The sequence below is a fragment of the Gymnoscopelus braueri genome, assembly GCF_963280865.1.
Source record: "Gymnoscopelus braueri genome assembly, chromosome: 17".
In the NCBI taxonomy this organism is placed as follows: Eukaryota; Metazoa; Chordata; class Actinopteri; order Myctophiformes; family Myctophidae; genus Gymnoscopelus; species Gymnoscopelus braueri.
In genome coordinates this window covers 8,446,408-8,465,827 of record NC_137617.1, presented here as the reverse complement: position 1 = coordinate 8,465,827, position 19,420 = coordinate 8,446,408, and the positions used below count along the sequence as shown (strand labels likewise).

At 41.3% G+C, this 19,420-nt stretch overlaps 1 protein-coding gene and 1 pseudogene across 2 annotated transcripts in view; one reads left to right on the top strand and one right to left on the bottom strand.

Moving 5' to 3' along the window:
- Positions 1-644: 644 nt before the first annotated feature.
- On the bottom strand, positions 645-2,315 carry LOC308104920 (DCN1-like protein 2; annotated as a pseudogene). Its single transcript has 2 exons — positions 2,301-2,315; positions 645-1,684 (listed from the first exon to the last, which is right to left on the bottom strand). The product of its transcript is annotated as a DCN1-like protein 2 (transcript).
- Positions 2,316-3,988: 1,673 nt separating this feature from the next.
- The window catches only part of p4ha1a (prolyl 4-hydroxylase, alpha polypeptide I a), a 28,455-nt gene continuing 13,023 nt past the window's right edge, over positions 3,989-19,420 (top strand). Inside the window, exons 1-5 of the mRNA XM_080455320.1 lie at positions 3,989-4,125; positions 12,950-13,043; positions 13,236-13,332; positions 18,315-18,466; positions 19,087-19,224. Coding sequence (XP_080311446.1) covers positions 12,950-13,043; positions 13,236-13,332; positions 18,315-18,466; positions 19,087-19,224 — 481 coding nt within the window. The 5' untranslated portion in view covers positions 3,989-4,125. The remainder of the gene's footprint in view (positions 4,126-12,949; positions 13,044-13,235; positions 13,333-18,314; positions 18,467-19,086; positions 19,225-19,420) is intronic.

Below are 19,420 nucleotides of genomic sequence, written 5' to 3'. Positions count from 1 at the left end.
ATCGAAGGCGGGGAAAGAAGCTTTAGTATTAACCAGAGCACTGATCAATAGTCTGGGGCAAGTTTGGAGGCAAGAGGAGTGATCGTGCGCTGATCAACCCCGGACGTACTTTGGAGGTCGTTTCAATTAAAGTAGTAGGATTACTTTTTGTTACAATGATTTTTTTTTCTCCCAATTTAGTCATTTTCAATTGCTCCTGTGAACTGTAGTTTGCCTGTGGTCGCCCACACATTGGGCTTGGGGTGGGTGTTGGCTGCAGTTTACCACACCAACTTTATTATTTAGTAATAAAAGTGAATTATGGACAGTTCCGTGAGTGCTGATATTCTCTGTTTGGGGTGTAGTGTAGACTATACGAGTGATTCTCAACATTTTGAATGTAAATTTTTATTGGATTAGACCACGCACCCCCGTTTGATATCTCAGACGCCAATCTACTCTGTAAAATCCTCAGTGTTCATTTAACTCTGGGGTTAATTGGGAGTTCATTTAACTCTATATATCCGTAAAGATTCCATTTGGTTCCTAACTATCATCTATTTAGCAGAGGACCCCCTGGAGCCCCCTCAAGGACCCGGTACCCCAAGTTGAGAACCACTGGACTATATACCATGTGCCTCCTGAGGCCAGACGTTTAGCAAGGCCTAAGTAGAGCCCCCTCTGGGCAATGACTGTCTGGTGCGCATAACTTTGTCATTGTGTCCATCTGTTTCCATGTCATCCGCAGTGTCTCTCCCTCTTTTTCTTGTCTTGGAAGACACTTCCATCTTATCTCCGAGCTGAAACGCAGCCTTCTCCTTGAGGTCAATGTCTGCAAGTTTCTCTGCGACGGCCGCTGGGTTCCCTGTGGAAGAGGCGCCCCCATCGACCAGTAGGAGTTTAAACTGCAGCTTGTCCTCTCCTGTGACAATTGGCCGTGCGAACTCTACAAAGTCGTCTATGAGGACAGGCCATGCCCCGTCGACCTCGTAGTTGGACATATCTTCTTTTATCTTATTGGAAAACTCCAGAAGCAGGTTCCAGGTGTCCTTAGGGATTTTCCGCTTGTGATGTTCCGTCACAAAGCGGGTCCAGAGGTTCAAGAACTTGAAGCGACCGGTCAGAACCAGTTCCCAGTAAGCCAAGGCCATGTCCGGGTCTAAGCCCTTCTGGCCCGGGGTCTTGGCAAAGTCAAAGGTGAATTGGTAGAAGTTCTTGAACTTATCCGTCTCTTTCAGGTCCTGCTCCAGTTTGGGGACGATCGCCCTCAGCTTGTTGGCAGTGTCACAGCCTAGCTTAGTCATGCCGTCCAGGAACTCTTTCTTGCTGAACTCGCACTGCGTGGCGGCTCCAAACTTCCAAGCCACCACCAGAACACTCATGCTGGAGGGGCTCAAGGAGAGGTCATCGCAGAACCGCTTGATCCCGTCGCTGTCTATCTTGCTCTCATCCTGGGGGTCTTTATATCTGTTGTAGAGCTGTTCCAGCGTCTTGCGATTCACTTTGGATTTCATGGATTCTGTATAATAGAGGGTCTAGGTTTTGGAAGTATAGACTGTGGCAACTTGTAGTTTTCCAGGCTGTTTGTGTCATACAGACAAGTACACGTTCCTCTGACTTGCCTGCGTGAAGGATATGAAATGTGAACCTCGTCCGTTTGCGATGACTTAAGCTTATGAATGCTATCACCCAGTGTCCTGTGCTTCTATAAGTTGTATATGAAATGGTGAAAACAGTAAAACGGTGAAACAACCCCTTATATAGACTGGTCTGACATCATACACAACACAAACCGCTGCCTGCCTGCCTGCTTAACAACATCGATTTGTGCAGGCCCCTTGCTAACTAGCTGGGGACCCCCAGGAACCCCCAAGGACCCCTGGGGGTACACCAGACCCCACTTTGAGAACCAGTGCTTTAGAACCAGTGCTTTATATCCAATGTAATATCAGCTTCTATTGTTGGTTCAAGTTCTGTCATTGCTGTGTTAGTCAACTGAGTGAGTTTAATGTTTCGAAAGAAACTTTGAAGTTCATTAAGTTCAGAATTGACCTCTATATCTGAATGTGTATGTGTATACTGTACAGATTTATAAAAGTCTGTTACAGTTGATGACAGTAGCTTGCTTGCTCTGTTGCCATTTAAATTAAAAGCTCTGTTTTAAACATATCAGTACGTGTAGCGTATAGAGTATTTAAGTTTGGCTAGAGTGTAGTAGCTGATACTGTTTTCTAATATTTCAGTTCCATCTTCTAATTTATCCCGACACTGATGATCGTGCTGTCAAACAAATCTATAAGCCATCAAAGCTGCAGCATTACTTGGAGACAACCCATAGTCACTAAACAAGGGAACCAGGAGACCTGGTACTGCCAGACCCCTAGTGGTTGAAAGATCATAGCACTACGTCACGCTAAGCTTGGCCAATCAAAAGGAGGACAGAAGACAGACCTCTTTTATGCCCATGTATGGACGAAAACGTTTGGAGAGGGGGACCGACAAAGCCTCATGTAGGCCCGACCCCCCTCTTTTATGCCCATGTATGGACGAAAACGTTTGGAGAGGGGGACCGACAAAGCTTCATGTAGGCCCGACCCCCTGGGTCTGGCAAAAATAAATACTTCAAAGCTATACTCCTCAAAGAAATGTAGGGAACACTTTGATCCCTTAATTATTTTGAGTTTTCATGAACTGTGTACATACTGCTAACAAAAACTGCTCAAAAGAATTAAGGGATCAAAGTGTTCCCTTAATTATATTGAGCAGTGTATATAGTCTCAAGTTTTTAATATGCAGCACAATTGTATGCAATATATGTATAGTGGCGGGGGCCCCTGCTTTATATCTCTCTTTCAGCTGAGGGGTCCTTGGCCTAAAAAACGTTGAAGACCCCATCTAGTAAAGCATTCAACCGCCACAAGGTGGGGCTAGAGTACTTCTCCAATTTCCATGTTGCTTATGGTCAGAGAGATTAATGCTCGGAATATTACACTGTAAATCTGTGACTTGAAAAGAAAAGAAGAATCAACATTTATGTACATAATCTGCATTATTTGGACCACTTAAATCGTATAGCCTACTCATTGTTATAAGCTGTCATGGATAATATAAGTGCAATATAATATAAAGTCTTGAACAATAGTAATATCACCTTCAATATCCGATCACACTGTATATCTTAGGCTACATGAGAATGATAAACTACGCTATGTTAAACAGCATGCTAAATATTTCATTTCTTTAACTTCCTCTTCTTGTATATATTTTAAACCAAAGTGTTGCAATAAAACTGCGCGTGCGTTCCCGCGCGTGCCTGGTGAAGTCTTTTATTGTGAAACATGGGATTGCATGGCGACAGGAAGGGGCTGTTGCTGGCGTGGTGTCAGCGTTGCCATGTCCGCTTATTATAAGCGACTTTTGGCCTTGTTTTTCCTGTAAAGTTGCTTAATATTTGGGCTCGTTTTTCTGCAAAGTTGCTTGTAAATATTTGGGCTCGTTTTTCTGTAAAGTTGTTTGTAAATATTTGGGCTAGTTTTTCTGTAAAGTTGCTTGTAAATATTTGGGCTTGTTTCTAAAGTGTATTTGCTTATTTAGGCCTGCTTCCAATTTATTTGATTTTATTATTATTATTATTTGAACCAGTGGTTCTCAAATATTTTCATGTCAAGGACCCCCAAATGAATATGTATTTGTCCCCAACCCCCATCTGATTTTTTTTTGTGCCAGATTTGTGCTGATAGAATGTTTCAAAAAATTATTCTGAATATAGCAGATCTACACGCTCGTTTTGAACTTGTTGATCGGCTATTTTCAAATATATGGCGTCACCATTGTATTTATACTATATATATATTATATATATACACACTGTAGTAGGTGCGCTGTGGCTTCTTTTGGGATTGTTTTCATAGACCTGGTTACTTATTTCTCTCACAACATCAAATCTGGCAACGCCGGTCAGTCAGTGTTTATTCAGGCTGCGGGTCTGGCTGTCCACTGTTAACGGGACAGTCAGAGACAGGAGGAGGGTTTGTCGATCTGTTGTGTAGTGCTGTTTAAAAACAACCAGGGAACTCTCCAGTCTCCACAGTCCACACACCTCTGCTGCGCTCCACCTTAGCAGCGACCCGCCGGCCCAGACACAAGGTAAACTCCTGTAATGTAATTTAACGGTTCAGTGCTGTGTGATCACAATGACATGATCAGTTGACACTACATTAAAATGCAGTGGTGTAAAGTAGCTAAGTACATTTACTCAAGTACTGTGTACTTGAGTACGATTTTGAGGTACTGTTACTTTTACTGGAGTATTTCCATTTTTTTAATATCTCATCTCAGAGGCAAATATTGTACTTTTACTATTATTTGAATACTTTAGATACTTAGTTACTTCGTAGATTTGTGTTATGATTACAAAACATACTTTACTTTAGCCTCTTCAGCCCTCGGCGATGCAACCCGTTGGGAGCTTGTAGATCTGCTAATTTCAAAAGATTTCTATACATTTTGGAAACTTCAAATGGGACATTTCTGCATAATGAGTCCTTTCTACTTTAGGTACATTTTTATACTAATACTTTTGTACTTTTACTCTGGATCTTTACTTGTAACAGTAACAGAGTATTTCTACATTGCAGTATTGATACTTTGACTTAAGTACTTTTTTCCACCACTGTCAAAATAAACCATTTAAACGGATGGGAATGCAATGCTGGTGCTCAGGCTAAAGATCTAGAAAATTCCTGTGATTTACTATAGCTGCTTTCTTATGGGCTTCTTCTCCCATATAATAAGACCGTTAGAGATACTTATACCCATGCTAAGTAGAGTAGCTGATCGATTGATTGCCTGTCAATACATAATGACAATCAATTGATCTTTAAATAAATCCACAGGCGCGTTTTATTTGTGCCACGGTTTGTTTTTATTTGACCTCATGGCGATTAGAAAGAGGAAAAAAACATAACTTAGAAGTTGAAGCTGTGTGTAAAGGGACAGTCTGTGTTTTGTGGCTTGTTTTTTTAAGTGTAGAAAATTAGTGTTTTTGTATGTATTAGACATGGTGATATATATAATATAACTGATATTGTTGTTATTGTTCATGTTGCCAGCTTTAGAGTCCCGATCCTTTACAGTTTTACAAATGTTTTACATCAAACTTCAAACAAACCCAGTCTTCCGACTGGGTGTGTTTGAAGTTTGATGTAAAACATTTGTTTAACTGTTTAACTTTCCTACACCGACACAAGCTCACTGGAAACTATTCCCAATACCACTGCGATTTTGATGGGCGTTACACCATACTTAGTGACCTATCGAAGTGGGTTACCCTAGATGTCTCTGGCTTTTTAGTGTTTCTGTTTTAGTTAAGTTTTTTTTTTAAAACTATAATACATATATTTACTATGGGAAACTAGTAGAGCTAGCTTAGTAGAGCTAAACATACTTTTCATGAGTTGAAATCAAGGGTATAATTATATTAATTATATATCATGCCATGTTGCATCAGCTCATTTTGTCAAATCAGTGCTAGAACAACAAGGATATACTGATATAGTCCAAAAAGCAAGTTTTAAAAAGTATTTACAAATTGTTTGTGAGCTATCCTGACCCCAAAACATCAATGTTCTCCACAAATTCTCATCAGAAATTTGAACTGAATTGAACTACCAGAATTCACAAACAACCTCATTATCATCATCATCAATCAACCAAAGCTTATCATCCTCTCATCTTTTCTTTGTGGAAAAAGGGGTGGAAAAAGTACTCAAATGTTTTATTTTAAGTGAAAGTATCAATACTGAAATGCAGAATTAGTCTGATACAAGTCTGGAATTAAAAATGTACTTGAGTAAAAGTACAAAAGTATTCGTATCAAAATGTACTTAAAGTGTACCAAAGTACCAACCACTACAATATTTGCCTCTGAGATGCAGTGGAGTAGAAGTAAAATTATTGAAAATTGGAAATACTCCAGTAAAGTAAAAGTACCTCAATTTTTTTCCACCACTGCCCAAAAGAGTCACCGAATTCGTTAGGTCACCGATGCAGGCGTACCACCTACCCCCAAAATGAAGCAGCTCCGTAGTGTGGATTGGGGGGGGGTGAAGGACGTGGCAGTCTACTGGTTGTCTCTCCACCAGGGGTAAAATCCTCCTCAACCTTGGAGACATTCCTAGTCGCATGGGGGTTATGTCAGGACAAGCCTTGTTTCAGCTGTTAAATTTGACATTCTCCTTCTGTCTGCAGCAGATTAGGCTGCTGGGTGCCAAGAAGAAGCTCATGGCTTATGGCTATAAAGTGAAAGACAGCAGATCAGTGTAAATGCCACACAGTGCTATTAAGGGATTTTGTTATTATCCTCATTTAGAAAATACCTCTTTTTTTTTTGTTGCTTAAAGGGCAAGACCACTTTAGTAGAGGTTTGAGTTGCGTAGTTTACCTTGCCATGATGTAACTCCAAAGGTGGACAAGAAATCAAAAATAATTGCTCCATTGATTAGAAATGTATACTTCAAAATATGCTCCTCATTGACTTACATTGTACGCTGAAACAGCTCTCAAAGTCACTCTTTTAGCACATAAACGAATGCAAACTAAGTTGATTCAGACAATAGAGCATCACCAAACCCAGTAGTTTTTTTTTTTTTTTTTTTACTATTTGAAGATCCATATCCAGTCCGAGTTTTCTTCCTGATAAAAATGGAGGAAAACTTTAACAGGAAGTTACCATTTTAAAAAAATAAAAAAACAAAAACGGTACTGGGTTTGGTGATGTTCTATATTGTCTGAATTAACTTTGTTTGCGTTTGTTTATGTGCTAAAAGAGTGACTTTGGGAGCTGTTTCACCGTACAATGTAAGTCAACGAGGAGCATATTTTGAATGATCAATTTCTAATCACTGGAACAATTCTTTTTGATTTCTTGTCCACCTAAGTTGAAGTTACATCATGGCAAGGTAACTACACAACCCAAACCTCTACTCAAAGTGGTCTTGCCCTTTAAAGGAAAGGAGTAGAGTACATTCCCCACAGTTCATTTAAGACCTGAGGCCGGTTCTACAAATGCCTTCTAAGTTCTAAATCAGTAGTTCTCACAATTTCAAGAATTTAAAAAAAAAATCAAAAATAGCAGATGTACAAGCTCGCAGCGCGGCACGAAGTGACACGCTGTGAGCTTGTATATCTGCTATTTTTAAATGGCCAACGCGAAAATTGTAAATGACACAGATGCTTTCCTGGTTTTAATGGGTTAACTCAGACAATGCACAAAATGTAGTTGGTTACATTGTGTGCATTGTCTGAGTTACAAATGGATACATTAAAGTTTTAATGTGTGACACTGATGGGCAAGTTAGACAGAAAGCGGAGAGGGAGGCCCCCAGGTTCATGTGCGTTAGTTTTAAAGACAAATTTGTCCATAAATCATAAACGAGGCCTGGGCCAGAAGTGGGATGTACAGTATGTCCTCACTCCTGACATAACCGCAATCCATCTTTTGTAGTTCTCCCCAAGTTCCCACATTGCAACGTTCTCGCTCCTCAACACTAGTCTCTCGCTATCCTTAAACGACCCGGGTGTGAACTGTACTGCTGGGGAGTAGAGAGAGGAGAGCGGCACCTTAAGGTCTGCTTTCTGAACCCAGAGTCACAGCTCAACATGGAGAAGCGGTGTTCAGGTCTTTTAGGCCAGTGGTTTTCAACCTGTGGGTCGGGACCCCCAGGGGGGTCCCCACATGATTTCTTTCTGGGGGGGGGGGGTCCCAGAAGAAACAATTTAAGGACTTTTAGTTTTAAGACCTTTTTAATACCTAAAAAAATTGAAAAGAAAAAAGACCATTACTGCATCAAAAGTAATCAACAAACTATACTATAAGAGATGGTCAAACATTGGCCAAATTATCAAATAATATAAGAAAGACGCAAACATTTAGAAAATAGCCGATCTACAAGCCTCACAACACCCTGCGTTGTGTGAGGCGTTGTGAGCTTCTAGATCTGCTATTTTTTTTTACAATATTTATCTGTGAAACCGAGTCAAACAAAATTGAATGCCCCAACTCCTACATTCCAAGTGCTCAGGGTGGGGGGTCCCCAGTTCTGATTATTATTATTTTATTTCATTTTTTTTTTTGGGGGGCGGGGGGGGTCACGGCCTGAAAAGGTTGAGAACCACTGTCTTTGGCGAGGGCAATTGCCATGCACCCCTGGCCCTTAGCATTTGCAGTTTACCTTAAATTATGTTATTTTTATGCACAACTTCTTTTTATGTGACACATTTAACAAACACGCGCGTGTTTGTCTCCAACCATTCATTAATTAACTACCTTTCAACCTGGTGTTTCTATTAAGGGCATGTCATTATAGGTAAATATTTAAATAAAGTTTCTCTCTCTAAACAAGTTCCCAATGTGTCTCATTGCGACTCGTTGTGAACTTGTAGAGAGGCTATTTTCTGCTATTCTTGAAATAGAGCTTACGTAAGTGGTTACTTTTTTGCTACCCTCTACTTTTCTGTCTGAAATGACACTTCCACTTTTATGCACCACATATCTGGAGCAAATTCCAGAAACCTTCCGGTCTGCTACAGCTGAATGCTGTTGTTCTGCACAGCCCTGTGTGTCTGAATTAGTTAATGTTCTGTGTAAAGCACCTTGAATTGCCTCGTTGTAAATAAACTAAGCTAATTGAGATTCAGAGCTGGGCTGGGAATGGAGTCCCAACACGTCACTGCTGTGCTACATTTACTGTGAATACCCCTCGTAAATAACTGGGAGAGCCCCACAAACGTACGTACGTACGTACGTGTGTGTGTGTGTGTGTGTGTGTGTGTGTGTGTGTGTGTGTGTGTGTGTGTGTGTGTGTGTGTGTGTGTGTGTGTGTGTGTGTGTGTGTGTGTGTGTGTGTGTGTGTGTGTGTGTGTGTGTGTGTGTGTGTGTGTGTGTGTGTGTGTGTGTGTGTGTGTGTGTGTGTGTGTGTGTGTGTGTCAGAGAAAGAATGAGAGAGTGTGTGTGTCTGTGCGCGCGTCGGGCAGAAACTTCTCCATATTCCAACTCTTTGTGTTTTTTCGTAAATTAACGCCCTACTTGATCATACTACATCGTTGCTCAAAAGTAGCAGAACCTACAAGTTCAAAATGCTTCGTGCCGCGTTTTGAGCTTGTCAATCTTCTACTTTTGCTATTTTTTTATCCTGAAAAGTAAATGTTTTGGTTTCCACTCGACAGAGACGATATATTTGGAAATGTTTGTGTATGTGGATGACGAGACAGAATGAGTGTGTCTGTGAACCTGACTGAATTAGTTCTCAACTTCTCAATGGTTCCCACTGATGCCCAGTATTGTTTTATAATTACAGTCAGTGTGACCAGAAACAGCTGTTGATGGAGTCACAGCATTTCCTAGTGAGGTAGAGAAGCTGTGCTGTTACTGTGAAGTCACAGGTTTGTTTGATTGATTGATTGATTGAATACTTTATTAGTCAGAAATGTAAACCGTAAGACATTAAGGCTAACACTGTGTGTATTCAATTCATCAACATAGCATAAAGAAATAACACAATAATACATCTCATCAACAAATACAAACACTATATTAGTACAAAAGAGATGGGAAATTTACATTTACCTCCCCTTGTTGTCTCCTGATGTTTTTTCAGGCCAGTTGTGAGCGAAATCAGACACATCCTTGCAGTGGTTCCCAAACTTTGTAGCCCAAGACCCAAAAGAGAAATTTGATGTCTCCCCAAGACCCAAACTAGTGAAAATAGCCGATCTACAAGCTCACAGAGCAGGGCTTTTTTCACTAGTTTGGGTTTCACTAATCTCTCAAGAACAGATTCTGCTCTCCGCTTGAATCTGTCGGGGGGGTTCGTCATATCGCGTACGCACTGGCCTACAAGTTGGCGTGCCTTCAGATCAGGAAGCAGGCCGCACTTTACCCAATCAAATGTAGTGGGCGGGATTTACGTGTCTGCCGATCCTTCCCCACTAGAAACAAACCGAAACTCATTTAACAATAGCGTCCTCGGAGTAGACAAAACCACGGAAAGATATTCACATTTTAACTTGCTCTTTCATCATAGAAACAAGTGGGCTTATAACCAAAACGATCCACGTTCTCTGGGAGAAGTGGTGTTAGTGTTCCGTGTAGAAATATTGTTAGTGGGAATTTAAACCTAGTCGCACCACCGGAAGTGAAAGGCTGAAGGCAGACCAAAACCCCGGTTTCCTTGCGCACGAGTGCTCCATTTTGCTCCCCCTAGACCTAAGTGAAATAGTCAAAAACAGCAGAGGGCGCTGTTTTTCCTTTTTTATTTGGCGATGGGTTCCCAGATTGGGGTTTCACTTCTTAAAACATTTTTTTCTTTTCTTTTTTTTAATTCATGGAATTTCTTAAATTTAAAATTTCTTTTTTTTATTCTAGAAATGATCTTGAAACAAGTTTGAAATGTCTTTTTAATATTCTTGACCGTGGCATTAGTTCCCTGCACAGCGAAATCCTCATTGTTAATTTATCACATATTGTAACTGAGAACATAACTGTATATATATAAAACGTTGCATTTTGCAACGCTCTCAGAGTTGAATGAGGATTGTACTGTGTACTTGATGATTTACTGTAGTTTGTCATGGTCTCTGGCTGCTGAGAGAGCAGTGGTTTAACAGGTTTATTCTTAATATCTGTACAGAATGTCTAGTATTGTAATACTAGGTGCATGCGAACTGTGAGTAGAAGTTTGATTTGATTTATTTGACATTCAGTAAAAACAAAATCAATGTGTAGCACCAAGGTACAGACATGCATCTCTTAACCCTAAGACTTGAGGCCGATTCTACAAATGCCTTTCCAAGTCGGTAGTTCTCACACTTTAAAGTTTTTTCAAAAAAGTACCAGATGTACAAGCTCGCAGCGCGGCACGAACTGACGCGCTGTGAGCTTGTAGATCTGCTATTTTTGAATAGCCAACGCTAAAATCTAAATGACACAGATGCTTTTAATGGGTTAAAACAAACATTAAGGATAAACACAATAAAGTCAACACTTATTTCCGTTGTGGTCCTTGGTTTCAAACGGAGAGGCAGTACACGCAACAACAAGAAACGATGAAAAGAAAACTGCTTACAAAGACATTCAAATTGAGACTAACATTTATTTTAAGTTGTCACGCAGACAGAGGTGTATTTCAGTCAAGAGGACATTCAAGGCACTTGGACTTGCAGACACTGTAACAGTCCTTTTTGGTTGGTCAACTTCTAAGCTGTGGTTTGCTGCGTCCCGCTGGCCTTGAAGACTAGTGTTGTTGAAAAGACAAATATTTCCCGCTTGGATCCGTGCCGGCTCAAATGAACATTCTGTGTGGGCACGATGCCAAAATGACGTCACTGAAGCAAGTCAGCACTGTCAATGTAACGCCTGGGTTGTGCTTAGTTGAAGGTTAGGGTGAGCTAGGGGTCACACAAAGTGGTGTCTCGGGCCAATGAGTTCACTTTGAAACGTTGCAGCTGTTTCCTCTACTGAGGATTGGCCGAATATACAGGTCAAACCTTCACTTGATGATATTTGTATGTCTCTTAGGGTGTAATTGAATCGTGAGTCAGTGTTGAAGCATGCAGTGGTCATGGAAGCCTCTAGAGGTCTGTGTGTCAGATGTAGTGACATTCCAAAACGTTTGATGAGTTGAACCAGGTTCATTTAAAGGGATAGTTCACACCCAAAATTACTTATTTTTCTATCGATTAGTCACCCCATGGAGACTTGAATTCATGTTTTTGTCGCGTTCCTAAGCCAATAATTTGATGACCGGCAGCGGTCCCGTAGGAGACACAAAGAGTCTCCTTTGTGTCTCCTACCAAAACCGCTGCTTACCGGTCCGCTGGTCATCAAATTATTGGCTTAGGAATGCGACAAAAACTAAAAAACATCCATGAATTCAAGACTCCATGGGGTGACTAATCGATAAAAAAAAGACATTTTTTGGGTGAACTATCCCTTTAAGATGAACCGGGTTTCAACCTTGTCTTCATATACCGGTATTTGGTTCTCACTAATGTTCATTATAAGATGGCACCATTTCTGTCCTCTCGCATCGGGTCTCAGAGGAGGGCTGTGCGTAGCCTGGTAAACCCCTATCTCATTTGTAAGGGAGAGGGGTTTACCAGGCTAGGCTGTGCGGACAATTGAGAAACTCGCATACCGGTATGGTTTGGTCAATTCAAAAGAGAGTTAAATATTCTGTGGCAACTTTGCAGGAAGATAAAGGCTGTAGTTTCTATTAGCTTGAAATCTCCATAGATGATGTACAGAAGCAGGTTTCTGAACTGTCCATAGTCCACCTCTGAGTCACGGAGCAAGGAAACAGAAATGGTGCCCCCTTATCATCAGAATAAGTGAGGACCAATTATAAAGATACGGTTGAAAACAGGTGAAGTGCTCCTTTAGCCCATTAAAACCGGGAAAGCATCTGAAAGCATCCGGGAATAGCCAACGGTAGATTTTACCGTTGGCTATTCAAAAATAGCAGATCTACAAGCGCTGCATGCTTGTAAATCTGCTATTTTTGAACATTTTCGAAAACTCTTCAAAATGTGAGAACTACTTATTTAGATGGCATTTGTAGAATCGGCCTCGCGTCTTAATGGGTTAAGGTGCTTGAAGGTGCTATGTTTAAGGTTTCCTACTCCTCCTAAGTTATACAAATCGATCTGTGGCCGTGGCTGGGAATCACACTGGCTTTCACTGAGCACCGTTTAAGGCATTTGTTTAGTTTTCCCCTGGTCTGGTCGTTCTCAAGCCTGGTGGTCATTGTTGATTTTCATCGCTTCTCTTGACAATGTCCTCATGCTAAAGTTGGATTATACTATAGACTCTATGGGTGATGAAGGCTGATCCTCTATCTCCTTGTTATCAGTGTGTAATTTAATGTGCTCTGGGCTGACAAAGTACTTTCTCTCTCTCTCTCTCTCTCTCTAGATGCAGGCAGTGTGTTGGTGTGTGCTGATCCACAGTCTGCTGTCCTGTTCTGTCTCCTCCGCTGCTGACAGCCCTGACTTCTTCTCCTCCATCGGTGCGTATTCTTCCTTTCATGCATTCACAACCACACACTGTAACATCAAACATGGATGGATAGATGGATAGATGGATGGATAGATAGATAGATAGATAGACAGATAGACAGATAGACATTTAAGACATTTCACTTTCTAGATGTAAAATAACTATGTTGTGTTTTCGTGTGTATGTGTGCGCACTCCAACAGGCCAGATGATTGACCTGGTCTTCACAGAGAAGGACCTGCTGACGTCGCTGAAGGACTACATCAAAGCGGAGGAGAAGAAGCTGGAACAGGTCAAAAAGTAAGACTGTATGTCCACCACACCACAGACGGTAGGACAGAGAGACAGTATGACAAAGAGACAGGCAGTAGGAAACCTGACAGGGAGACGGTTGGGGAAGTGCTGCCTCTGGATGGTCAAGTTGGAGATAAACGCTGAGCACAGCACAAAGAGAGAACACATGTTAAGTTAGCCACTTAAACCCCTGTTTTCTTAGAGAACTGAGGAGAAGATAAAACATCCGCACACAGTTTGAAGCTCCAAAAACATACTTTATTACTGGCACAACGTTTCGACCTTTTAGGCCTTTTTTTTTAGGCCCATATTATACTGACAGACAAAGAAAGGAACATACAGTATACAAAAATCATTGGCTAATGATAATATATAACACCTGGGAGTCAGAAGGAGCAACAGCACGCTACTCCAATCACAGGGACAAAATACCTGTCTCTCCACTGCTCAGAGGTGAGAGACTGAACTGGACATGAGTTACAACTGTACTTTGAACACGTTTTCCAGCTACACCAAATCTTGTGGGGACACACCTCTGACAGTACAGATGTTACATTGTTTATGGAGCTCAGAGGTGATCTCTCATCACAGTGAAAACACTGTAAATCCTCTGTATTTACAGTAGCACCACTGCTTTGTGGTCATAATGACAGACTGTGAACGCAGCCTTTCCAACCTGCGTGTTAAGAAACAATGCAGAGTCCAATCTGTTGGCAGGTCCTCAAAATGAGAGTAGATTTGCAGCCTTAACCACTTAAGCCCTATTTTGTAGTTTTTCTTTAAATGTATATCATTTAATTCTATTTTCAAGCATTTTGGAAAGTTTCCGTCTCTAATGGAATGCCCAAAATAGGGACACAGCCTAATGTATACTCCGTAATTTGATGCTTCCCTAACAACTGATTTTCAAGCATCGATTTTAGCGTAAATTAACCAACACATCTGTGGAGGTAGTTACTTCGTTGATGCACAATCGTAACAATACAATATTATCGTCACAATATTTATATATTTTGTCCATATCGACCAGCAGTTGTTCAAAATAAAGCAGCACGTTGTGTGTGTGAAATTGTTCCTACAGAACTAATGTAAAAGACATGCATGACAGTCTGAGATAGTTGACTGTTAGTCAATGGTCCACTTATTTTTTCAGAAACAAAAGTCACACAGTCTCCAAAGATATGATATAATAGAATGGAATTCATTGCCAGGTTATGTTATTCAAGACAATACAAAATAAGGATTAAAAATTATGGTAAAACAGTATCTTCCAATATTTCATGAACTTGACTGATTTGGGTTTAACCATAATTATATAATTTCATTGACTTTTTTTATTCATTTGTTTATTTTCTTTAATCATTATTATTATTATCATTATTTCTTGTTAATTTGATATTGGTAGGTTGAAGAAACAGAGGTAAAGGAAAGAAAAAATAAATGAAATGTATGATTTGTTGTAAAACTGTAAGAGGTAGGCCTGGAATTTTGTCATTTTAGGGGCAAGACCACTTGAAGGCCTTTGGTGTTGTCCATTTTTTTATGGCACAAAGGCCAAATGCCAGGGCAGGAAGGCCATAAAATAAAACAAGATATTAGTCCATTGAAATAATTAATTGAATTTAAAGGTTAAGGATTTTAATATGTAGACTATCTGCAGTGAAATAAATAAATTATGGTATTTACAAATTACAATCTGATCCATGCTCAGCCCGGCACCAATCAAAGTCACTGGGTTGGTTTAAAAATGGGGACTCAGGGGAGTTAAGAATTCAGAATCTCAACAAAAGACACTGGTGTCTACATGACAAGAAAGAGACACTGGTGTCCTCATATTGACAAGAAAGAGACAGAGGAGAAAGTGGTATAGTCAGCTGGGGCATTAAGGCCACTGTGACCTCAGGGCATGCCATTTTTTTGAGGGCACTAGGCCAAACTGAGGGGAAACGACGACCAAGGCCTTCGTGGCCTGCCTAAAACTCCTGCCTCCTGCCATGCAATGTACAATTTATCATGAAATGTATTCCTTAACTTTTGTAGGCGAACTATTATTGGTGTGTTAGATCTGTAGTATGTTGTTGTGTATGATGTGTATTTGGGTGTGACGGACCCCAGGAAGAATAGCCATGCTTAAGCATTTGTCTGTCGGGGAGCTTTTTTGGTGATCGCCGACAAAACCACCGATATGAGTCAAGATCGGGCGTTCCTCGGCGAGGTGTTGATCGCGCAGTGTGTAAGGTACTCCGAGAAGAAACACCCCGATAAAGTACGGTCGGCAAGGTGTTCCCGACAACTTTTAGAATTCAAACTTGTTGGATATTTGGCCCCGATCTAGTGCACGCTACAGCCAATGAGAGCACATCACAGCCACGCACCGTGGCTAGTCCTCCCGCATAGAACCGCAATATTACCGTCCAGACAGTCCAGTCTTGTATTAAGTTAAACATGATAAAACAGATTGATAGAGTGAGCGAGCCTGCTCGACGATGGGGCTGTTTAATATTAGAGAGGAATAGGGCTTGCAGACAGAGAGAGAGCGCTGTGTGTGTGTGTGTGTGTGTGTGTGTGTGTGTGTGTGTGTGTGTGTGTGTGTGTGTGTGTGTGTGTGTGTGTGTGTGTGTGTGTGTGTGTGTGTGTGTGTGTGTGTGTGTGTGTGTGTGTGTGTGTGTGTGTGTGTGTGTGTGTGTGTGTGTGTGTGTGTGACGCACGTATGTATCTCTGAACAGTATTGCCAGGTTTTGCGAGAGAAATAAGCAACCAGGTCTACGAAAAAGCCCAACAAAAGCGACTATAGGCTTCATGAGCACTTTAAACCTATATACCAGGGGTTTTCAACCGGGGTCCGCGGAGGTATTGCAGGTGGTCCCTGGCCATGCATATACTATTAATAACTTGCAGGAGTTCTTACTGTATGGTGTGTGTGATATGAAATGTGAGCTTACCATAATCACAGTAATCCTTAATCATATTCAAACAAAATCACTGTATTTTATTAGATATTATATTGATATTATAGCTATTTTCTCCAGCTCCCTGTGGTGCATGAACCCCCCACCACTATTGTGTGGGGTGGGTCTATGATGGACCCGCCACACACAATAGTGGTGGTCCCCAGGTTGCTCTTAGTCAGATTGGTGGTCCCTGGGTCAAATTGAAAACCCCTGCTATATACAAATAAAATGGCCGATCTACAAGCTCGCAACGCGTCGCAGCTATTTTCAAAGAAAAAAAACAACATTAAGAAATAAAGCCAAATAAGCAACTACACTTTAGAAATAAGCTAAAAAGAAACGCAACCACCAATATTTTTTACAAGCAACTCGCTTATAATAAGCAAACACGGCAACACTGCTTCTGATCTGAATTGCACCCTGGTTGACTTTTGAAACATTTGTTTCAGAGAGGGAGAGAGAGAGAAATACAGAGAAACTGAGAATTATTTAACGTCAATCATTAGCGTCCTGTCTCGGGAGCCTTTCACGCTTTCGTGAGACGTTTGGAATAAAAACAAATGTATGTATTGGTTCCGGATCACATCATGGTTAAATATCTTGTAATCAGTGAACCCCTGTCGCCGACCAATCAATCGTGCGAGAATCACAACAAAATATTTAGCCCGATTTCAAGAGAGAAACTCGTGCAATGTGAAATGCTTAACGATCTGTTCACTCGCCGACCATTTCAAATGTCGGGCAGTGTGTAGAGGCCTTTAAGCACCAAACCCCTCCCACCCATCCACACCTACAAAGACAGCATTGTGGATTAGTTCCAGACATTGAATATGTTACCATGCACATCTCTCCTGTTGTATGTAACAAATAGAGTTTTAGCTGAGGTTCATCAGGGACTATGGCCTGCTTCTTAAACGTTCGGTAGGTACAGTAGTGGTGGATCATGTTGCTGTAGTCCCTCAGTGTGACAATAGTGTTCGTTCTAAAGCAGAGTTAGTTCTCTACAGGGAGGACAGAACCTGAGAGCCTAGTGGCAGGCAGGGTGTGTCTGACGTTTGTTCAAACATATTGAATTATAACCACCTCAGGCAACGTGGGAAAAGGTGTGTATGTGTGTGTGTGTGTGTGTGTGTGTGTGTGTCAGTCATTTCATTTCAAACCTTTATTTATTCTCGAAGGACATTGAGGTTGCCCTCATTTGCAGTGTTGTCGAGAGACATCACAGTACAGTTTCATATCAATGATAAAACAAAACAAAACGGAAACAAAACAAAACAGAAACTTTCCCCTATCAAGTGTGTGTGTGTGTGTGCGCGATGTGTGTGTGTGTGTGCGTGGCTGCGTGCAATGCATGCATTAGTAAAACAAACCTACACAGATTTTGTAGCTACAGTTACTGTGTGTGTGTGTGTGTGTGTGTGTGTGTGTGTGTGTGTGAGATAGATAATAGTTATACTATACATATCTAGGTTGGTTACTTGTTCACATTGTGTTATTTACTTGCAGTAACTGCAAATAACTGTTTTTGCTTGACCACAAATGCAAAATATGTTATTTAGATACAGTAGCACGTTGTTTACTTGGTAGCACTTAATAGCTGACTATACCTATGTGACCAGTCGTTTGTTAGAAGTAGGATTCATGCCATTTACTCCGATTTTGCACTTGTAATAATACATAATAATAATAATAATACATTTTATTTGTAACGCACTTACAGTTTTTACAAATCTCAAAGTGCTACAGGGTTTAAAAACAATGGCAAAAAAAAACAGCAAAGGCAAAAAAACAACATAAGACCCTACCTGGGGTAAAAAAAAAAAGTAGATTCAAAACTAAATTCAAATTAAATTCAAATCAAGGCAGATAAAAAAGAAAAGAACGAAGAAAACGCTTTGTTAAAAAGGTTTGTTTTTAGTCCATTAAGTAAAAGCATTGGTAGACTGCAGGGCTCTCAACTTGTAAGTTGCTCTGCATAAGAGTGTCTGCTAAATGCCCAAATTGTGTGTGTGTGTGTGTGTGTGTGCGCGCGTGTAGGTGGGCAGAGAAGCTGGATGTGCTGTCGACCACGGCGACTCAGGATCCAGAGGGCTTCCTGGGTCATCCTGTCAACGCCTTCAAACTCATGAAGAGGCTCAACACCGAGTGGGGAGAGCTGGAGAGCCTGGTCCTCACCGACATGTCTGATGGTACACGCGCGCGCGCACACACACACACACACACACACACACACACACACACACACACACACACACACACACACACACACACACACACACACACACACACACACACACACACACACACACACACACACACACACACACACACACACACACACACACACACACACACACACACACACACACACACACACACACACACACACACGATTAATAGAAAACCTGCAGTGGTCTTGTACCAAGAGCCCCACTCTCCCCCAGCGTCCATATTCTGCGGGGAACATTAGCCAAACATAGCCGATCTACAAGCTTTGCTATTGTTTGGAGAAGGGATTTGGTGTAGCCGGAAAAAGTGTTCAAAATATAGTTGTAACTCATTTCCAGTTCAGTCTCTCACCTATTGAAGTAGTGTGCTGTGCTCCTTCTGACTCCCAGGAGTTATATATTATCATTAGCCAATGATTTTTGCAAATATATGTTCCTTTTTCTGTCAGTATAATATTTGCCTGATGAAGGCTTAAAAGGTCTTAAAACGTTGCGCCAGTAATTAAGTACGTTTTTGGCGCTTCAGACTGTGTGCGGCCCTGTGTGGTTAACATGTGTTCTCTTCTTTGTGCTGCGTTCAGCGTTTATCTCCAACCTGACCATCCAGAGGCAGCACTTCCCCAACGATGACGACCAGGTCGGTGCTGCCAAGGCCCTCATGAGACTGCAGGACACCTACCAGCTGGCCACCAACACCATATCTACTGGACAACTGCCTGGTAAGGGATCTATAGAGGAAAATAATCAGGTTAGGATTAGGCATATGGTCTGGGGTCGGAGTTGTGCCTAATTTATATGCCAGTGTGGTGCAACGAAAATAGCCGATCTACCAGCTGGCAACGCGTTGCAGCGTGACCTGTCAACCAACCAACCAACCTTAAGAGTGTTCAGTAACAGGGGTCTCCCTGTCTCTCT